The sequence below is a fragment of the Canis lupus genome, chromosome 1 (genome assembly GCF_048164855.1).
Source record: "Canis lupus baileyi chromosome 1, mCanLup2.hap1, whole genome shotgun sequence".
In the NCBI taxonomy this organism is placed as follows: domain Eukaryota; kingdom Metazoa; phylum Chordata; class Mammalia; order Carnivora; family Canidae; genus Canis; species Canis lupus.
Window position 1 is genome coordinate 32,268,219 of NC_132838.1, and position 17,279 is coordinate 32,285,497.

Here is a 17,279-nt window from a genome sequence, read left to right on the forward strand (position 1 = left end):
TTTCTCTTTGTTTTCTACATGTTCCATGATGTAATATTATTATTATTATTATTATTATTATTATTATTTACTGAAAAGAATGCATTTATTGTTTTAGAAGAAAGGCAAACAAAAAGAAAACCAATAAAACCCGCTGCACTAAGAAATATGTTTGTAAGAATCCTCTTTGTGGAAGCTGTGGTGTGGGAGTGCATTAAAGTCATTATGGTTCTTGCCCTTGTTTGGCATCTTGCTTTCACAAAAGGGTCCACCTGCGTCTTCTTTTTATTGCTTAAACTTTTACTTTTTTTACTTTTCATTATTGTATTAGTTCTCAGATTGAAGGCCTCTTTTTCTCTCTTCTTTCCCTATCTTGACATAATGTCTTCTTCCTTGGCTTCTGCAGTGGGTTTGTGTTATTTGACATAAAATGTCATACTGATGGTCAGCGCAGAAAGGATGAGTTTTATACCAAGGTATATTTTAATTATGATGTGAAGTAATCAAACGTTATATTACTTTGTAAAAAATTCAAGTTAAGAATGGGATAGACATGGCTGGTAATGGAAGGGTGAGCCTTTAAAACCCAGCAGGAAGAAAGACTGGAAGAAGGCCTTGCAATTGGATGTAGCCAACCTGACTGTGGTGCTGGTGGTTTATCTCCTTTCCTATCTTCTGGAAGAGTGAATCGACTTCTGCAAATGATTTTTGTGCCACAAATCAATAAATTTGTAGGTTTATTTTGCTAATAAGTGTTTCTATCAGATATCCTTATTTGAACAGTTTCCTGATTTCTTTTTATAGTGTCTTCATCAGGAAAGATAATAGTAATATCCTTTGAAAATACAGGTGTAAAGGCCCACCGACAGGTGCAGCATTGAATCTTGGACAGATTTTACACTGTGTGCTTATGTGCATGTGTATGTGTATGTGGGAACATTCAGACACATATATAGCAGCAACTGGTATTTATAGAACTTCTCTTGGGATATCAGCAAGGAGACTTCATTCACTTCAAGTATGGAAGATACGACTTCATGGGACCGAGAAAAATCTTTATTACTATCATTTATAAATGCTTCTATTTGAATGGAATGCCCTCATACCTGATCTAATGATAACTTTAATTTTTAGGTTGTAAAGGACGGAAATGCAATTGGTTTAAACCCTGTGTAAACTTACCCATGTATCCTGCTTGAATCCTAACTCTTACTTGCCAGTTTTTGATGGCCACAAATTTTAGAGACCAAAGTCATCATTGTTATTTCCTCTCTTCTTTTAGGGAATTCTTTACATTTTATATAAGCTGTACACCCAATGTGGGGCTTGAACTCATGACCCCCGAGATCGGGAGTCACATGCTCTCCCTACTAAGCCAGCTGGGCACCTCAATTTGTTACATTTTATTTATTTATTTTTGTTTTTTTAAAAAAGATTTTATTTGTTTATTTATAAGAGACACACAGAGAGAGGCAGAGACATAGGCAGAGGGAGAAGAAGGCTTCCTGTGGAGAGCCTGCTGTGGGACTCGATCCCGGGACCCTGGGATCACGACCTGAGCTGAAGGCAGATGCTCAACCACTGAGGCACCCAGGCGTCCCCTTTACATTTTAAATTACGTTTATTTTCCCTAAATACTGGATTTAACTGCTGGTTAGAGGAGAAATTGCTGAGGACATTTTCCCGAAATGATTTCTCCCCTAATGATATCTTAATCTTATTGAAAAGCAGCTTCAATAAGTTTTGCAACAAACACATAATACTTTATTATCGAGACACAGAGAGAGAGAGAGAGCTATTTTTAAAATGTGTATCTATACCAGGCAAAAAGGAGCAAAAACAGCGTTAAGGGTAGGGTTTAATCTTTTCTCCATTTTAGCTAGATAATTCTTTTCTCCAAGCATACCAGGAAATGCTTTGTTCTAGTTGCGCCTCCTGGATCAGTAGAGACTCGGAAGAGAGTAGAAGCAAAAGGCAGGACAGCCAGGCCTCTTCGGGTCTTCCTAGGGAAACTCTTGGGGCATTAGAAGGACCAGGTAGGGGTAAAATGAGTTGACACCTTCCACACCCACCCCCTTACTCCTCAGAGTGTTTCTGAGAGCTCACCTGGCAGAGAACCCTGTGGAAACAATCTCACTGGAGACTGGCACTGGAGAGAAACAGTGGCCATGTGATCACTACCCACCAGCAGCTGAAGGTCAGGCAGAGGAGCTGGGGGTTTGCTCTCTCACTAGTTCTGGGCAGTCATGTCCTCTCTCTCTTCTTTCCCTCCTTCTCTTTCTGTCACACACACACACACACACACACACACACACCTCAAAATCTTCAAAGTGTTCATTATATGCACATTCTACTCAGAGGCCAAAAAATGTAACCAACAACAAAAACAAAGCCATGATCTTTGTTAGGTATTATTGACACATAGAAGTAACAAAAGTGAGCATTCGGGAAGAGAAGTAACTTTAATATACATAAATTATAGTTATTTAATTTAAGAAAACACAAATAATGCTGGTGTTTCTGGAAAGTAGACTTGACACCTCTAGAAAGAGTTACGTGAACTTGATAATGCATAGAAATTCCTTGTTCCTTCAGGTCCCATGAGTTATTGTTATAATTAATAAGGCCGAATTCTAACACAAAGGACCATAATAAAACATTCTTTGAATATTAAAATAATCCTCCCAGAGCCTATATTACGCTTTGCAAATTTTAGGCAAGGTATTGTATTGAAACTCTGCCCAAGACACACACAGTAGTGAGTAATGTGTTGCTCTGAAAGCTTTTTGGATTAAAAAAAAATCATGAACTTTGGGTATTAGAATATTTGATTTACCAGATTTTGGCTCCTCTCCTGCCTGTTTCTCTTGCTAAACATTCAGACTGAGACTTTACTATGATTATCTAATCTTACTCCATTCTTGGAAGTTTAGCTTCTATAAATAGTAGGAAAGGAGACCCTCCTGGATTGTTATGGTGAGTATTTGGCTCTGAATTAAATGAATGTTCAAATCTCTAAGATTTCCAGTAATGTTGAATTTGGCTAGATCATCTGTGGTTATAATATTTTGAGCTTTAAAAATACATGGAAAAAATAAATAAAAATATTTGGGTTCTCCAATAGTGATATGCTTTTTTCCTGATTAGCATTTGTCATTACCTTCACAGTCTTCTTTAAACAAATCTTATGCAGTTTACAATTCTTGTAGCATATGGTTGCTGCCTACAAGCACTTTGTATTCCTTGGCAGACGGCCACATGTGACACTGAAGAATGATTTTCTGGATAAATAGTAAAGAATCTTGCTTTTATCCATTTCTCTACTTGAATTCAACTTTTAAGGTAGGGCTGGGTTAGACCTTTTTTTCCTTTTCTCCCTCCTCTCCCTTCTTTGTCCTCCTGCACTCCCTTGTTTCCTGTTTTTTTTTTTTTTTTTTTTGTTCCAGTCTCCCTCTCCCCTAAGTCGAGTAATTTATGCTGTCAGCGATATTAGAAGTTCTTGTCCAGCAATGGTAATGTAATACTCATGTGGACCACTCCAGGTGTCTCTAGCTTTTGCCTTCTTCTGAATCCTCATCTATTTTTCAAGACATTTCGAGAAGGGACCCATTTGTTCTTTGTTCTTTGCAGAGAATTCTGCAAAGTAGATAACCTGTTGGTTTGGCCACCTCATCATGCATATTGAGACCCTGCGTGGACTTCTGTTTTGGAACAATAATAGCTTCTACTTAGCAATAATTGAGACGAGGGCCGGGTATAATATCCTGCAAAGTCCAGGGTGGGGAGTGGTTACAAAAAAGGTGCAGGTGCTTTGAGAATATAGATGAAAGCTGTGACAGCAAGAATGGTGGGAAACTCTCTCTCCAGAGCAATAGAAGACAGTGAGGGAACTGGGGACTTGGCAGGGCCAGGTGAACATTCTTTCTCAAGACTCCCATGCACAGGAGGCAGGGAGCAAGAGCATAACCTCATCTCAATTGGAGGACCCTCAATCCTTCTACGCTCTTGCTTGTTTTCCCACTTCTAGTGGGAAGGCTACTCCTTGCAGGTAGCCATGAGTGCCTGCTTCCCCACATGGAGCTGCAAGGCAATGCTGAGTTGTGTCTGAGAGGCAGTTGGAAGAAGTGAGCTGTCTACAGCTGTGACTGTTCCCCTTTTCTGTTTACGACTTCTTGTGGCATCTTTGTGTCTATATGTGTTTTGCACACTCACAGTCTAACCCAACTGCTGTTCAGTCATTTGATCCATTGGTTGGGTTTATTGATCTCCCAATATCCGGTTACTTGTTTTTGCCCAACATTACATGGCCTAAAGACCTGAATCCTGAACCTACTTCTGATTCATAGAGCATTAGCCTACCCTCATCCCAAGCAAGTAAGAGATACTTTTTTGATTATCATCTAAATATTTTGCACAAGAGAACTCCAAAAAAGGATGAAATGTATGTGTTTTATATATATATATGTGTATATATATATATATACACACACATATTTGTATACATATATACTAAAAATATACAGATGCACATATAGGTATATAAACTCATATATGTATATATTCACACACATATGTATATATTCACACATATACATATATATGTATATTCACATATATGCATATATTATGTATATAATGTTTAAATGGAACCTGGACATCCATTACTTACTACAGAACTTATTAAAACTGTATAGGGAAATAAATGAAACATTGCATTTTCTATATTTATATATTATAGTGGGAGTCCTGAAACACCAAATCTTACTGCTGATTAAGAAATTGAAATAAATACCATCTCAATGGAAAATTAGTAGGAATTTCCTATCTGTGTGTTTTGTTGCCATTTGGGAAAATTATACTGTCAATCCGTTACACAGAAAAGCTCCAAATCAGTTATAAATTGAGAACAAATAGCACAGGCTGAATGTGCTCTGCATAACATTTAAAAATGTCTTGATTCTAATTAAGTCTCTTCCCTTAGACATCTCTAGCCCTTAGCGCCTCTTCAGAAGACAGTCTTATGATGAAAATGTAAAGTCAGGGAGAATAGCTTCCGAAGGCACCATGAGGCTTAGTCTACTCCTTCCAGGTTGGTGTCGGCCACTGGGGGCTGTCCAGGCCCCACTGAGGGCCCTCCTGGTAGCCCCTCTGCTGCTTCTTCCAGTGGTGGTGGCGGCCCACTGGGCCCACATGCAAGCACCTCAGGTGGAATTGGCTCACCTGCTGTGGGTGGTGGAGCAGGACCACTTTCCTCCATCACTGGTAGGGAAGCCTCAGCTGGGGACTGTGGGGTCTGACTGGAAGCTTTTGCCTCTGGCTTCTGGGGCTGCTGATCAGCTTGGGCTGCTGCAAAGAGACCCCAGTCTTGGGCCTCTGCTCCCCACCCCACGGGGGGATTACTGGGCTTGGGAGGCACTTCTGCCTCATTGCCAATTCTGGCTTCAGCCTGAGGAGTTAGGGGAGGCAGGGAACTCTCTGAATGACATAAAGGGCCCAGAGAGGATTGTTCTGGCTCCTTGGGGGCCGAGTCACCACCCTCTTGAGGACTGCCACATTCTGGTTGGATTTCTTTGGACTGGTTAAGGGTCGACTCTGGATGATGAATGGCCATGAAGACTGTGGCCAGATTTTTCACAGCATTGTGAACACTACTGACTTCCTCGGCATCAACCCCTGCCCCCCCAGACACAGCAGACTCGGGCTCTTCGTCGGAGGTGTGCTGACTTTGGTCATCCCTTTCAGGCATTTTTGCGTCTCTAATTTTTTTGTAGAGTTCATTTCTCTCTTCTTGTAAAGCTCGACAGAGGTTCTCCAGCCTCCCAATTTTCATCACGAAGCACTCATATTCTTTAGCTCTCAGCGCTTTCTGTGATTTGAAAACAACAGAAAGCCAAAAAGGCATAAAACAACAAAGCAACATTGCCAGGATGCTCTCTGGAGACGAGCAAAACCATTTGTCCAGGAATCTGTCTACCAGACTCTGGGCCTTGACCACAGACTGGTGGCTGAACAGACAGACTCCTGGCCAGGGGCATCGAATCTGTTTCTCCATTGTCAGGTAGACTCTGGTAGAATTTTAATCACTGTATCCTTTTCTTTGGGTAAGAAAGATGGCCAAGCTTCCCCCCTGCCACAGTCCAAGTCTCCCAGATCTTTAAGTACATGCATTTTCTGCTTCCAAGACTTAGGAGTCTTCCAATGGCACAATGAGTGAGATGGAGCAAGACCTGGCTGTCAGCAGAGCTTCATCTAGTCTATAGATAAACTGCTGTATGCTAATCCAGCAACTGTTTGATTTATGTTGCTGAATAATAAGCTCATCTCTTTGGAATTGGTTGCAATTTGGGATGAATTGTTAGAACAGTAATTATAATGACAGAAACTCCCCCCACACTAATTCATGATGCTGCTCAAACTGTTCAATTCTCCTCCATTTCCGTAAAAATGTTGGTGTGTTTCTGCATGAAATTGTTCCTCATCATCTCACTCCTCGCCCCCACCTTTGTGCTACTCTGTACCCTTCAAGACTTTTTTTTTTTTCTGTTGATATGGAGAGGCCTTCACCTCTAAACTCTGCCTCGCAGATAATGGCCATGTTTCTTTGGCTTTGTAGTCTCAACAGCTACAGAACCTGACATAATATCAGTCATTAAATGCCTGTTGGAGGAGTTAAAAAAATCCATCCCCATATCTGTCTATAAAGTAGTACATACCCTGGGTGTTCAGGCTGGTGTCTTCTCTCAATATGTTCAAATCAACTCACTAATATATTCTGCACCTGCCATGTGCCAGGCATGGAGGAAATTCAAAGACAAGCAAGACACTTGTCCTGCCTTTAAGAAATGTAGTCGAGCAGGCATGGTGCTGATTTGAGGATGGCTTTGGACTCAGTAAGTAGGCTGTGACTTAGGGTCACAAAGCTCTTTGGGAGTCTGGTCCCAATTCTATTTTGCTCTAAATATTTTTATTACAATTTCATATGTCACATCTCCGGGAAAAAGATCAGCTCTTTTTCAAAGATAATAATTTGTGTTGTTAGGTCATCATTATTTTCTAAGTATGGATATTTGGACCAGGCAGGGGGAAATCAGCTCTGGGGAAGCCCTCCTTACCTCTTCTATCATGTCTAGCAGAGCTTTGTTACAGTTTTCGAACCGAGCTTTCCACGTGGCTGTGTCCTTCTCCAGCTTCTTCATTTTCTTAGTTGTCTACAGAAATTAGAGTATTTTAATGTTAATCCTGAAGACTTACTATATCGAAAAAAGCTATAAGTTCCATATGCAACACCAAGAAAAGTCCTCCTGTTACTAGCTGCCGAAGCAAGCAGGTTTGATGTCAAGGAATGAAGATTGAGTGGGGAGAGTCATATTTATTTCTGAATCATCTAGGTCAGTGGTAAACAAGACTTACTTGCACCAGAGCCAATTCATGAAGAAGGAAACTACTTAGGTCCACACTGTTTCGTCAATTGCATTTTCTTTAAAGTAGCTTTATTCAGTCACAAGAATGAACTTGCAATAATGATTTTTTACTTTATTAAATAGAAGACTAAGTGAGAAAGCTGGTCAGGCTTTTTAGCCATTAAAATATTGATACTATCTTGACACATCTGAGAAGTAGTTACACAAAGGCAGCTTTCTATTTTCTTAGGCTTTACATTTTTTAAAAAAGTTCTTATTTAAATACTAGTAAGTTATCATGCAGTATAATGTTAGCTTAGGTATATAATATAGTGATTTCAGTACTTCCACATATCACCCAGTGCTCATGACAAGTGCCCTCCTTCATCCCCACCACCTATTGTACCCATCCCCCCACCCATCTCCCCTCTGGTGACAATCGGTTTGTTGTCTTTAGTTAAGAGTCTATTTCTTTCTTTCTTTCTTTCTTTCTTTCTTTCTTTCTTTCTTTCTTTCTTTCTTTCTTTTTTTCTTTCTTTCTTTCTTTCTTTCTTCTTTCTTTCTTTCTTTCTTCTCTTTCTTTCTTCTTTCTTTCCTTCTTTCTTTCAAGATTTTATTTATGTCTTCATGTGACACCCAGAGAGAGGCAGAGACACAGGCAGAGGGAGAAGCAGGCTCCATGAAGGGAGTCAGATGTGGGTGGGACTCGATCCCAGGACTCCAGGATCACACCCTGAGCCAAAGGCAGACACTCAACCGCTGAGCCACCCAGGCGTCCCAACAGTCTATTTCTTGGTTTGCCTTTCTCTCTCTCTTTTTTCCTTTGCTCATTTGTTTTGTTTCTTCAATTCCACATATGAGTGAAATCATATGGTGTTTGTCTTTCTCCGACTTATTTCACTTAGCATAAAACTCTCTAGCTCTATCCATGTGTTGCAAATGGCAAGATTTCATTTTTTGTGGCTGAGTAATATTCTATTGCATATCTAAATATACCATATCTTCTATATTCACTCATCAGTCTATGGACACTTGGGCTGTTTCGTAATTTGGCTATTGTAGATAATGTTGCTATAAACATCAGGGTGCATATATCCCTTTGACTTAGTGTTTTTCTGTTCTTTGGGCAAATACCTAATATCGCAATTGCTAGGTCATAGGGTGGTTCTATTTTTAACTTTTCAGGAACCTCCACACTGTCTTTCAGAGTGGCTGCACCAGTTTGGCTTCCCACCAATAGTGCATGAAGGTTTCCCTTCCTCCGCATCCTTGTGAATGTCTGTTGTTTCCTGAGTTGCTAATTTAATTTTTTTTAATTTTTTACTTTCAAAAATAACATGATTCTCTTTTTATATTTTGCTGGCATTTTTTTTTATTGGAGTTCAATTTGCCAACATATAGCATAACACCTAGTGATCATCCCATCAAGTGCCCCCCTCAGTGCCCGTCACCCAGTCACCCCCACCCCCCACCCACCTCCCTTTCCACCACCCCTTGTTCGTTTCCCAGAGTTAGGAGTTTCTCATGTTCTGTCTCCCTTTCTGATATTTCCCACTCATTTTTTTCCTGAGTTGTTAATTTTAGCCATTCTTACAGGCATAAGGTGATATCTCCTTGTAGTTTTGATTTATATTTCCTTGATGATGAGTGATATTGAGCATGTTTTCATGTGTCTCTTGGCCATCTGGATGTCTTCTTTGGAAAATGTCTATTCATGTCTTCTGCCCATTTTTTTTTTTTATTTGGATTGTTCGTTTCTTGGGTGTTGAGTTTTAAAAGTTCTTTATATATTTTGGATACTAACCCTTTATTAGACATGTCATTTGCAAATATCTTCTCTCATTCCACAGGTTGTCTTTTCATTTTGTTGATTGTTTCCTTCGCTGTGCAGAAGTTTTTTTATTTTGATATAATCCCAATAGTTTATTTTTTATTTTATTTTTCTTGCCTTAGGAAACATATTTAAGAAGTTGCTATAGCTAATGTCAAAAAAATTCTAGGATTGTTACGGTTTGAGGTCTCACATTTAGTCTTTAATTCATTTTCAATTTATTTTTATTCATTTATTTTTTTAGATTTTATTTATTTATTCATGAGAGAGAGAGAGAGAGAGAGAGAGAGGAAAAGGTATAGGCAGAGGGAGAAACAGGCTCTCTGTGAGAAGCCTGATGTGGGACTCCATCCCGGGCCCTGGGATCACACCCTGAGCCAAAGGCAGAGGCTCAGCCACTGAACCACCCAGGAGGCCCTTGCATTTATTTTTGTGTTTGGTATAAGAAAGTGGTTCAGTTTCATTCTTTTGCATGTTGCTGTCCAGTTTTCCCAACACCATTTGTTAAAGAGATATTCTTTTTTCCATTGGATATTCTTCCCTGTTTTGTCAAAGATTAATTTACAATATATTTGTGTGTTTATTTCTCAGTTCTCTATTCTGTTCTATTGATCTCTGTGCCTATTTTTGTTTTGATCATACTGTTTTGATCACTACAGCTTTGTAATATAACTTTAAGTCAGGAATTGTGATGCCTCCAGCTTTGTGTTTTGTGTTGTTTTTTTCAAGATTGCTTGGGGTCTTTTGTAGTTTCACACATATTTAGGACTGCTCTAGGTCTGTGAAAAATGCTGTTATTTTGATAAGGATTGCATTAAAGGTATAGATTGCTTTGGGTAGTGTAGAGATTTTAACAATATTTGTTCTTCTGATCCATGAGTATGGAATGTCTTTCCGTTTCTTTGTGTCATCTTCAATTTATTCCATCAGTGTTTTATAGTTCAGATTTTTCATCTCTCTGGTTAGGTTTATTCCTAGGTATCTTACTGTTTTTGGTGCTCATAAATGGAATTGTTTTCTTAATTTCTCTTTCTGCTGCTTCATTATTGGTGTATAGAAATGCAACAGATTTCTGTATGTTGTTTTGTATTCTGTGACTTTACTGAACTCTCTTATCTCTTCTAGCAGTTTTTTGGTGGAGTCTTCGGGTTTTCTATATATAGTATCATATCATCTGCAAATAGTGAAAGTTTTACTTCTTCCTTGCTGATCTGAATCCATTTTTTTCCTTTTTGTTGTCTGAGTGCTGTGGTTAGGACTTCTAGTACTATATTGAATGAAAGTGGTGAGAGTGGCCATCCCTGTCTTGTTCCTGACTGTAAAGGAAAAGCTCTCAGTTTCTCCTCATTTAGGAAAACACTAGCTGTGGGTTTTTCATATATGGCCTTTATTATGTTGAGGTATGTTCCTTTATTAATGCTTTTTCTGCATCTATTGAAATGATCATATATGTTTCTTATCCTTTCTTTTATTAATGCAATGATGTATCACATTGATTGATTTGCAAATATTGAACTGCTCTTACAATACAGGGATAAATCCCACTTGATTATGTGAATGATTCTTTTAATGTATTGTTGGATTTGGCTTCTAGTATTTTATTGAAAATTTGTGCATCTATGTTCATCAGGGATATTGGCCTGTGCTTCTCTTTTTTAGAGATGTCTTTATCTGGTTTTGGTATCAGGATAATGCTGGCTTGGTTGAATGTATTTGGAGGTTTTCCTTCCTTTTCTTTTTTTTCAAATAGTTTGAGAAGAATGGGTATTAACTCTTCTTTAAATGTTTGGTAGAATTCACCTGTCAATCCATCTGGTCCAGACTTTTGTTTGTTGGGATTTTCTTGGTTACTGATTCAGTTTCTTTGCTGGTTATCAGTCTGTTTAAGTTTTCTGTTTCTTCCTATTTCAGTTTTGGTAATCTATATGTTTCTAGGAATTTATCAATTTATTTTAGATTGTCCAATTTTTTGGCATATAGTTTTTCATAATGTTCTCTTATAATTGTTTGCATTTCTGTGCTGCTGGTTGTTATTTCTCTTTCATCTTTGATTTTTAAAATTTATTTATTTATTTTCTCTTCTTTTTGGTAGGTCTGGCTAGAAGTTTGCCAATTTTATTATTTTTTTCAAAGAACCAGCTTCTAGTTTAACTGTTCTATTGTTTTTTTAGTTTCCATATAATTTATTTCTGCTCTAATCTTCATTCTTCTTCTTCTTCTTCTTCTTCTTCTTCTTCTTCTTCTTCTTCTTCTTCTTCTTCTTCTTCTTCAGAAAAGCAGACTGCCACATGTAGCACCTCATTTGGATGGGTCTTGAGTCTTAGAAGCTTGATTACCCTACCTTCTCCTACAAATGGACCTTGAGAGCTTGTTTGAAGTTCTTGGAGGGGAATGTAGTTACTTGTATATCCCTGACTAAAGAGCAGTCTTCCTCTATCGAAACACCCACCTAGCTAGCCAGATCAACGGAATCAATCCTGGTGGTCAATGGAGTGGTGGATGTTGCAGCCAGGTGGCCCTCACATCCTCTCCTCTAATATTTATTATTTCCTTCTTTTGCAGGTGTTAGGCTTCATTTGTTCTTTATCTACCTCCTTTAGGTGTAAGATGAGGTTGTTTTTTTGATATTTTTCTTGTTTCTTGAGGTAGGCCTGTACTGCTATATACTTTCCTGTTTGGACCACTTTTGTTGCATCCCAAAGGTTTTGGGCTGTTGTGTTTTCATTTTCATTTGTTTCCATATATTTTTAAATTTCTGCATTGATTTCCTGGCTGACCCATTCATTTTTTAGTAGCATGTTGTTTAACCTCCATGTACTTGTGTTTTTTTCCAGATTTTTTTCTTGTGATTGACTTCATAGCATTGTGGTCAGAAAAGATGCATGGTATGACTTCAATCTTTTTGTATTTGTTGTGGCCTATTTTATAATCTATGATCTATTCTGGAGAATGTTCCATGTGCACTTGTAAAGAGTATGTATTCTGCTATTTTAGGATGGAATGTTCTGAATATCTGTTAAGTCCATCTGGTCCAATGTGTCATTCAAAGCCACTATTTTCTTGTATGTTTTCTGTTTAGATGACCTGTTCATTGATATGTTAAAGTCCCTTACTATTATTGTATTATTATCAATTAGTTCCCTTACGTTTGTTATTGTTTTATATATGTGGGTGCTCCTATGTTAGGTGCATAAATATTTACAATTGTTAAAGCTTCTTGTTGGATCATTCCCCTTTATTATTATATAGTGCCTTTCTTTTTTTCTTGTTACAGGCTTTGTTTTAAAGTTTACTTGGGGGCAGCCCCTGTGGCTCAGAGGTTAAGCGCTGCCTTCAGCCCAGGGCGTGATCCTGGAGTCCCAGGATTGAGTCCCATGTCAGGCTCCCTGCATGGGGCCTGCTTCTCCCTCTGCCTGTGTCTCTGCCTTTCTCTCTCTGTATCTCTCATGAATAAATAAATAAAGTCTTTAAAAAAAAATAAAGTTTACTTGGTTTACTTGGTCTGATACAAGTATTGCTACTCTGGCTTTCTTTTGATATCCATTTGCATGATAAATATTCCTTTATCCCCCCACTTTCAATCTGCAGGTGCTTTAGGTCTAAAATGCGTCTCTTGCAGGCAGTATATAGGTGGGTCTTTTTTTTTTTAATCCATTCTGACTCCTACGTCTTTTGATTGGAGCATTTAGTCCATTTATATTCAAAGTATCATTGATAGATATGTATTTATTGCCATTTTATTACTTGTTTTGTGGTTGTTTCTGGAGATTTTCCCTGATCCTTTCTTGTCTTTCTCTCTTTCATGTTTTACTGATTTTCTTTAGTGATTTACTTGGATTTCTTTCTCTTTGTTCTTTGTTTGCATGTTTATTAGTGGTTTTGATATGTGGTTACCATTGGGTTTGTATATAACCTCTTCTGCAAATAGTAGTCTAAATTAAAATTATCGTGATTCAGGGTTGAACTCATTCTTTTCTCCTCTCCTCCTTTTAAGTATATGTTATTATATTTTATACCTTTTTAATGAGAATTCTTTGACTGATTTTTACAGAATTATTCACTTTTACTGCTTTTGTGCTTCCTGCCTTTATACTGTCACCTTAGGTCTCACCTCAAAGAGTCTCCTTTAATATTTCTTACAGGGCTGATTTAGTGGTCACATACTCCTTTAGTTTTTGCTTGTCTTGGAAACTCTTTATCTCTCCTTCTATTCTGAATGATAGCCTTCCTGGATTGAGTATTCTTAGGTGCAGATTTTTTCCCATTCAGCACTTTGAATGTATCATGCCACTCCCTTCTGGCTTGCCAACTTTCTGTTGAGAACTCCCCAGCTAGCCTTATGGCTTTTCCTTTGTAAGTTAAGGACTTTGACTATCTTGCTGCTGTTAAGATTTTTTTCTCTATCACTATATTTTGCAAATATAATTACAGTATGTCTTGGTGTTGGCCTGCTTTTGTTGATTTTGATGGGAGTTCTTTGTGTCTTTTGTTTTAATTTTTAAATTTTTAAAATTTTTTACTTATTTTTTTTTCTTTTTCTTTGTGTCTTTCGAATCTGGATATCTGTTTCCTTCCCCAGGTAAGAGAAGAAGTTTTCAGCTATTATTTCCTCAGATAAATTTTCTGTCCCCTTTATCTTCTTCTTCTTCTTTTGGGACTCCTAGAATATAAATGTTATTACATTTGATGGAGTCACTGAGTTTCCTAAGTCTATTCTCATGTTGCAAAATTCTTCTTTCTCTCTTTTGTTCAGCCTCTTTACTTTCCATTACTTTGTCTTCCAGGTCACTAATTTGTTCCTCTGCCTCTTCTATTCTGTTCATTGCATCAAGCCTGTTTCCAATCTTGTTTATTGCATTCTTCATCTCTGATTGATTCTTTTTAAACTATTTATCTCTGTAGTAAGGGCTCACTGTTGTTTTCTATTTGTTTCTCAAGGCCAGTGAGTAGTCTTATGACTGTTGCTTTAAGTTTTCCATCAGACATGTTACTTATAGTTGTTTTGCTTTGGTCTTGGGCTGTGGTCTCATCTTAGTCTTTCACTTTGGATAAATTTCTCCATCTTAACACTTTGTTTAAGTCTCTGTATTCTCTGTGTTAGAAAGGCAACTTCTGTCTCCTGCTCCTGAAAGTAATGGCTTAATGAAGAAGAGGTCATGTCGTGCCCAGAATCTGGTGCTTCAGGGAAGGTCTCTGGTGTATGCCATGGCAGCCAGCATCCATGCTATGCTGCTTTCTGCAGGTGGCTTTGTGTTTATGCTGGAGGGACAGAGGAGAGAAATGGTGCTGGCCAGCTCCTTTCTTCCTGGAGATGTGTTTCCATGAATGATGCCTCCAACGGACATGCTATGAGAAGACTCAATAATGTCCCCATTGTGTGCTGCCCCAGGTGCTCTTCAGATGACTGCTTCCACATTGTCTACCCTGGGTTTCTTGCCTGCTTCTCTCCAGCCAAGCCTGCTGACCTTTAAATCAGGCTTTAAGACATGCTGGTTCTAACAGCTTACAAAATTCAGCCCCTCTCATTTTCTAAGCCAATGGCTTTGGAGAAATGTTCTCCTTGTGCATTCCCCTGTGTGCTCCTCTCTCTTTCTCTCCTCCATGACCACAGCTCCCTCCCCTCCATAGCAGCTGTGATCTGTTTCTCCCCGGAATCACAGCTCTGCACTTCCCACCTTCTTTGATATGGCCTCTTCTCTCCCTTTAGTTGTGGAGTTTATTCTACCAGTCTACAGGTCAATTTCTGGGGTATTTAGGATAATTTGATAGTTATCTAGTGTTTGCTGGCTGAGGCAAGCCTAGGATTCTCCTACTCCACCACCATCTTCCTGCTCCCTTTGTCTTTACATTTGTAGGTTGTGGTGGGATTCATAGAATGTGATTACACGCATTTTTCATTTCACCCTTGAAACAGTTTCATAAGGAAGGTTCTGTTTCACCTCCACTTTATCACTGGGGAAACTGAGGCTCAGAGAAGTGGAAGAATATTCAGGTGAGTTAGCAGAAGAGTGGGGCTAGAGTTACTTTATTTAATGCAACATATGCTGGTCACCAGTAGGGAACTGGGTGTAGGGGATACAGAATTTAATAAAATGCAGCCCATCATTTTTGAACGTGAAACTGTTTGTTGGCTCTCTGCTCTACTTGGATGAAGTGAAGGGCAGGCATGTAATCAGGTGTAGTTTCTCTGCATGAACCACCCCTGGGCACTTGCTGCTTTTGTCATGCTGAGGCTGGGGTACATTTGGAGACCAGAGGCTAGGCCCAGGCTGTCAGCCCCTGGGCTCTATAAGGAAGCTGGGTGAGACTTAACTGATTTTTAATTTTGATCATTCCTTAACCAACTTAGTAGTTTAGAAACTTTTTAAATTCCATCAACCTCTTTAAGAATTTGATGAAATCTATGGAACCACAGTCAAAGAAATGCAATATGCCCATCAATTTTGTTTTGTGTATGCTAATTCTAAGGTCAACTTTAAAAGTCAGTAAATAAATCCTTACTTAAAAATTCCTGTTCTAATATTTATTCCAATCTTAGTACTGTATGGTGAAAAAAGATTTTTGAAAAATAGATAGTTCCATCCCGAGAGGAAAAGCTGTAACTTTTAACCAGTATTGGCCTACTTATGTTTGTTCACTGAATTGTGAAATTTATCATCTAATTTTAAGAAAATGTTTTAATTTTTTTTATTTTTTAAAAAGATTTTACTTATTTATTTGACAGAGAAAGAGAGAGAGAGAGAGCACAAGCAGGAGGAGTGGTAGGCGGCAGGAGAAGCAGGCTCCCCATTGAGCAAGGAGCCCAATGCAGGGCTGGATCCCAGGATCTTGGGATCATGACATGAGCTGAAGGCAGATGCTTAACTGACTGAGCCACCAAGGCACCCCAAGAAAGTGTTTTAGAAAGATACTTTGTGCACTTAAAAAAAGTTAATGCCAATGCTTCTTAAGAAACACAATTTTGATGCTGATTTTATTTTGGGAAAATATTGTATTGAATAAAATTTAAATATTATGTCTAATAATAATACTTAGTACTTTATATTTGTAAGTGAGTATAAGAAAGATTAAAATTCTTTAAAATATATTAATTTATTTGAATTTCACAATCTTGTGAAGTAGGCAAGGGAATAGTATCTTAATTTATAGATAAGAAAATTGAAGGGAACTTAAATGGATTGTCCAATGCTACTTGAGGAGTAACAACACACCCAGAATCTGAATTCAGGCTTCCTTCTCATTCAAGGCTCTGTCAATTATATCATACTACATATATTCTCTTCTAAGAAGGATTGGAAGAGTTGTATGAAATGGTTTTTCCACTATAAAATTCTACTCTTGCATATTTATATGAAAGTTGTTCCTTCAATCTTTAAAAATTAGATTTTTAAGAAATTTCAGTATAAACAACATAATGTGAAATTGCTAGCTCTTGTCTTTTTTTTTTTTTTTTTTTTTTTTTTTTTTTTTTTTTTTGCTCTCTATGGACTAGAAAAAGAAAATATTCTTTTACAAAGTGAAAATGTATCCTAGTGTTTTTGGACTCTTCCTGAGATTAATTCACCAGATACATACCAATAAAAAAAATACAGTTTAAATCTCATTTGAATATATAAATGTTTAATTACTTCATGAAATGCACTGAGTTATCTTAATGAGAGAAAAATGAACCCAAAGGAGAATTACCTATCATAATAGAAAATGTCAGAGTTTATGGGGAATAAGTAATACTCACTTTATCCATTTCCTGTTTGAAAGTGGCAAACACCTCATTGCTTTTTGTTAGTGTGTTCTGGAACTCTTCAAACCTTCCAGAGTAGAGGGTAAGCTGTTAAGAGGGGAAAAAGTAGATCTCTTTTAAAGCTGCTTTCAGAATGCTTCCAGAACAAAACAACTTGTCATTGTTCATTATTTGAGAAGAAAAGTGATTTACGGGAATTCTCAATACAATGTTAGTAATATGTTCAGTTCTTGTATTTACTATGAGATCAACCTAAGTCAGTGAGTATGACTGAAGGAGATCTTTAAAGAAAAATGAAATAATAACATATGTCATCATTTCATTATAA

The 17,279-nt window shown here is 37.9% G+C and overlaps 1 protein-coding gene across 1 annotated transcript in view; it reads right to left on the reverse strand.

Annotated features, from left to right (window-relative positions):
* Positions 1 to 2,374: 2,374 nt before the first annotated feature.
* TXLNB (taxilin beta) overlaps positions 2,375 to 17,279 on the reverse strand; it is a 49,941-nt gene continuing 35,036 nt past the window's right edge. The window contains exons 8-10 of the mRNA XM_072825609.1: positions 16,946 to 17,038; positions 7,092 to 7,187; positions 2,375 to 5,845 (exon numbers count right to left, since the gene is read on the reverse strand). Coding sequence (XP_072681710.1) covers positions 5,051 to 5,845; positions 7,092 to 7,187; positions 16,946 to 17,038 — 984 coding nt within the window. The 3' untranslated portion in view covers positions 2,375 to 5,050. The remainder of the gene's footprint in view (positions 5,846 to 7,091; positions 7,188 to 16,945; positions 17,039 to 17,279) is intronic.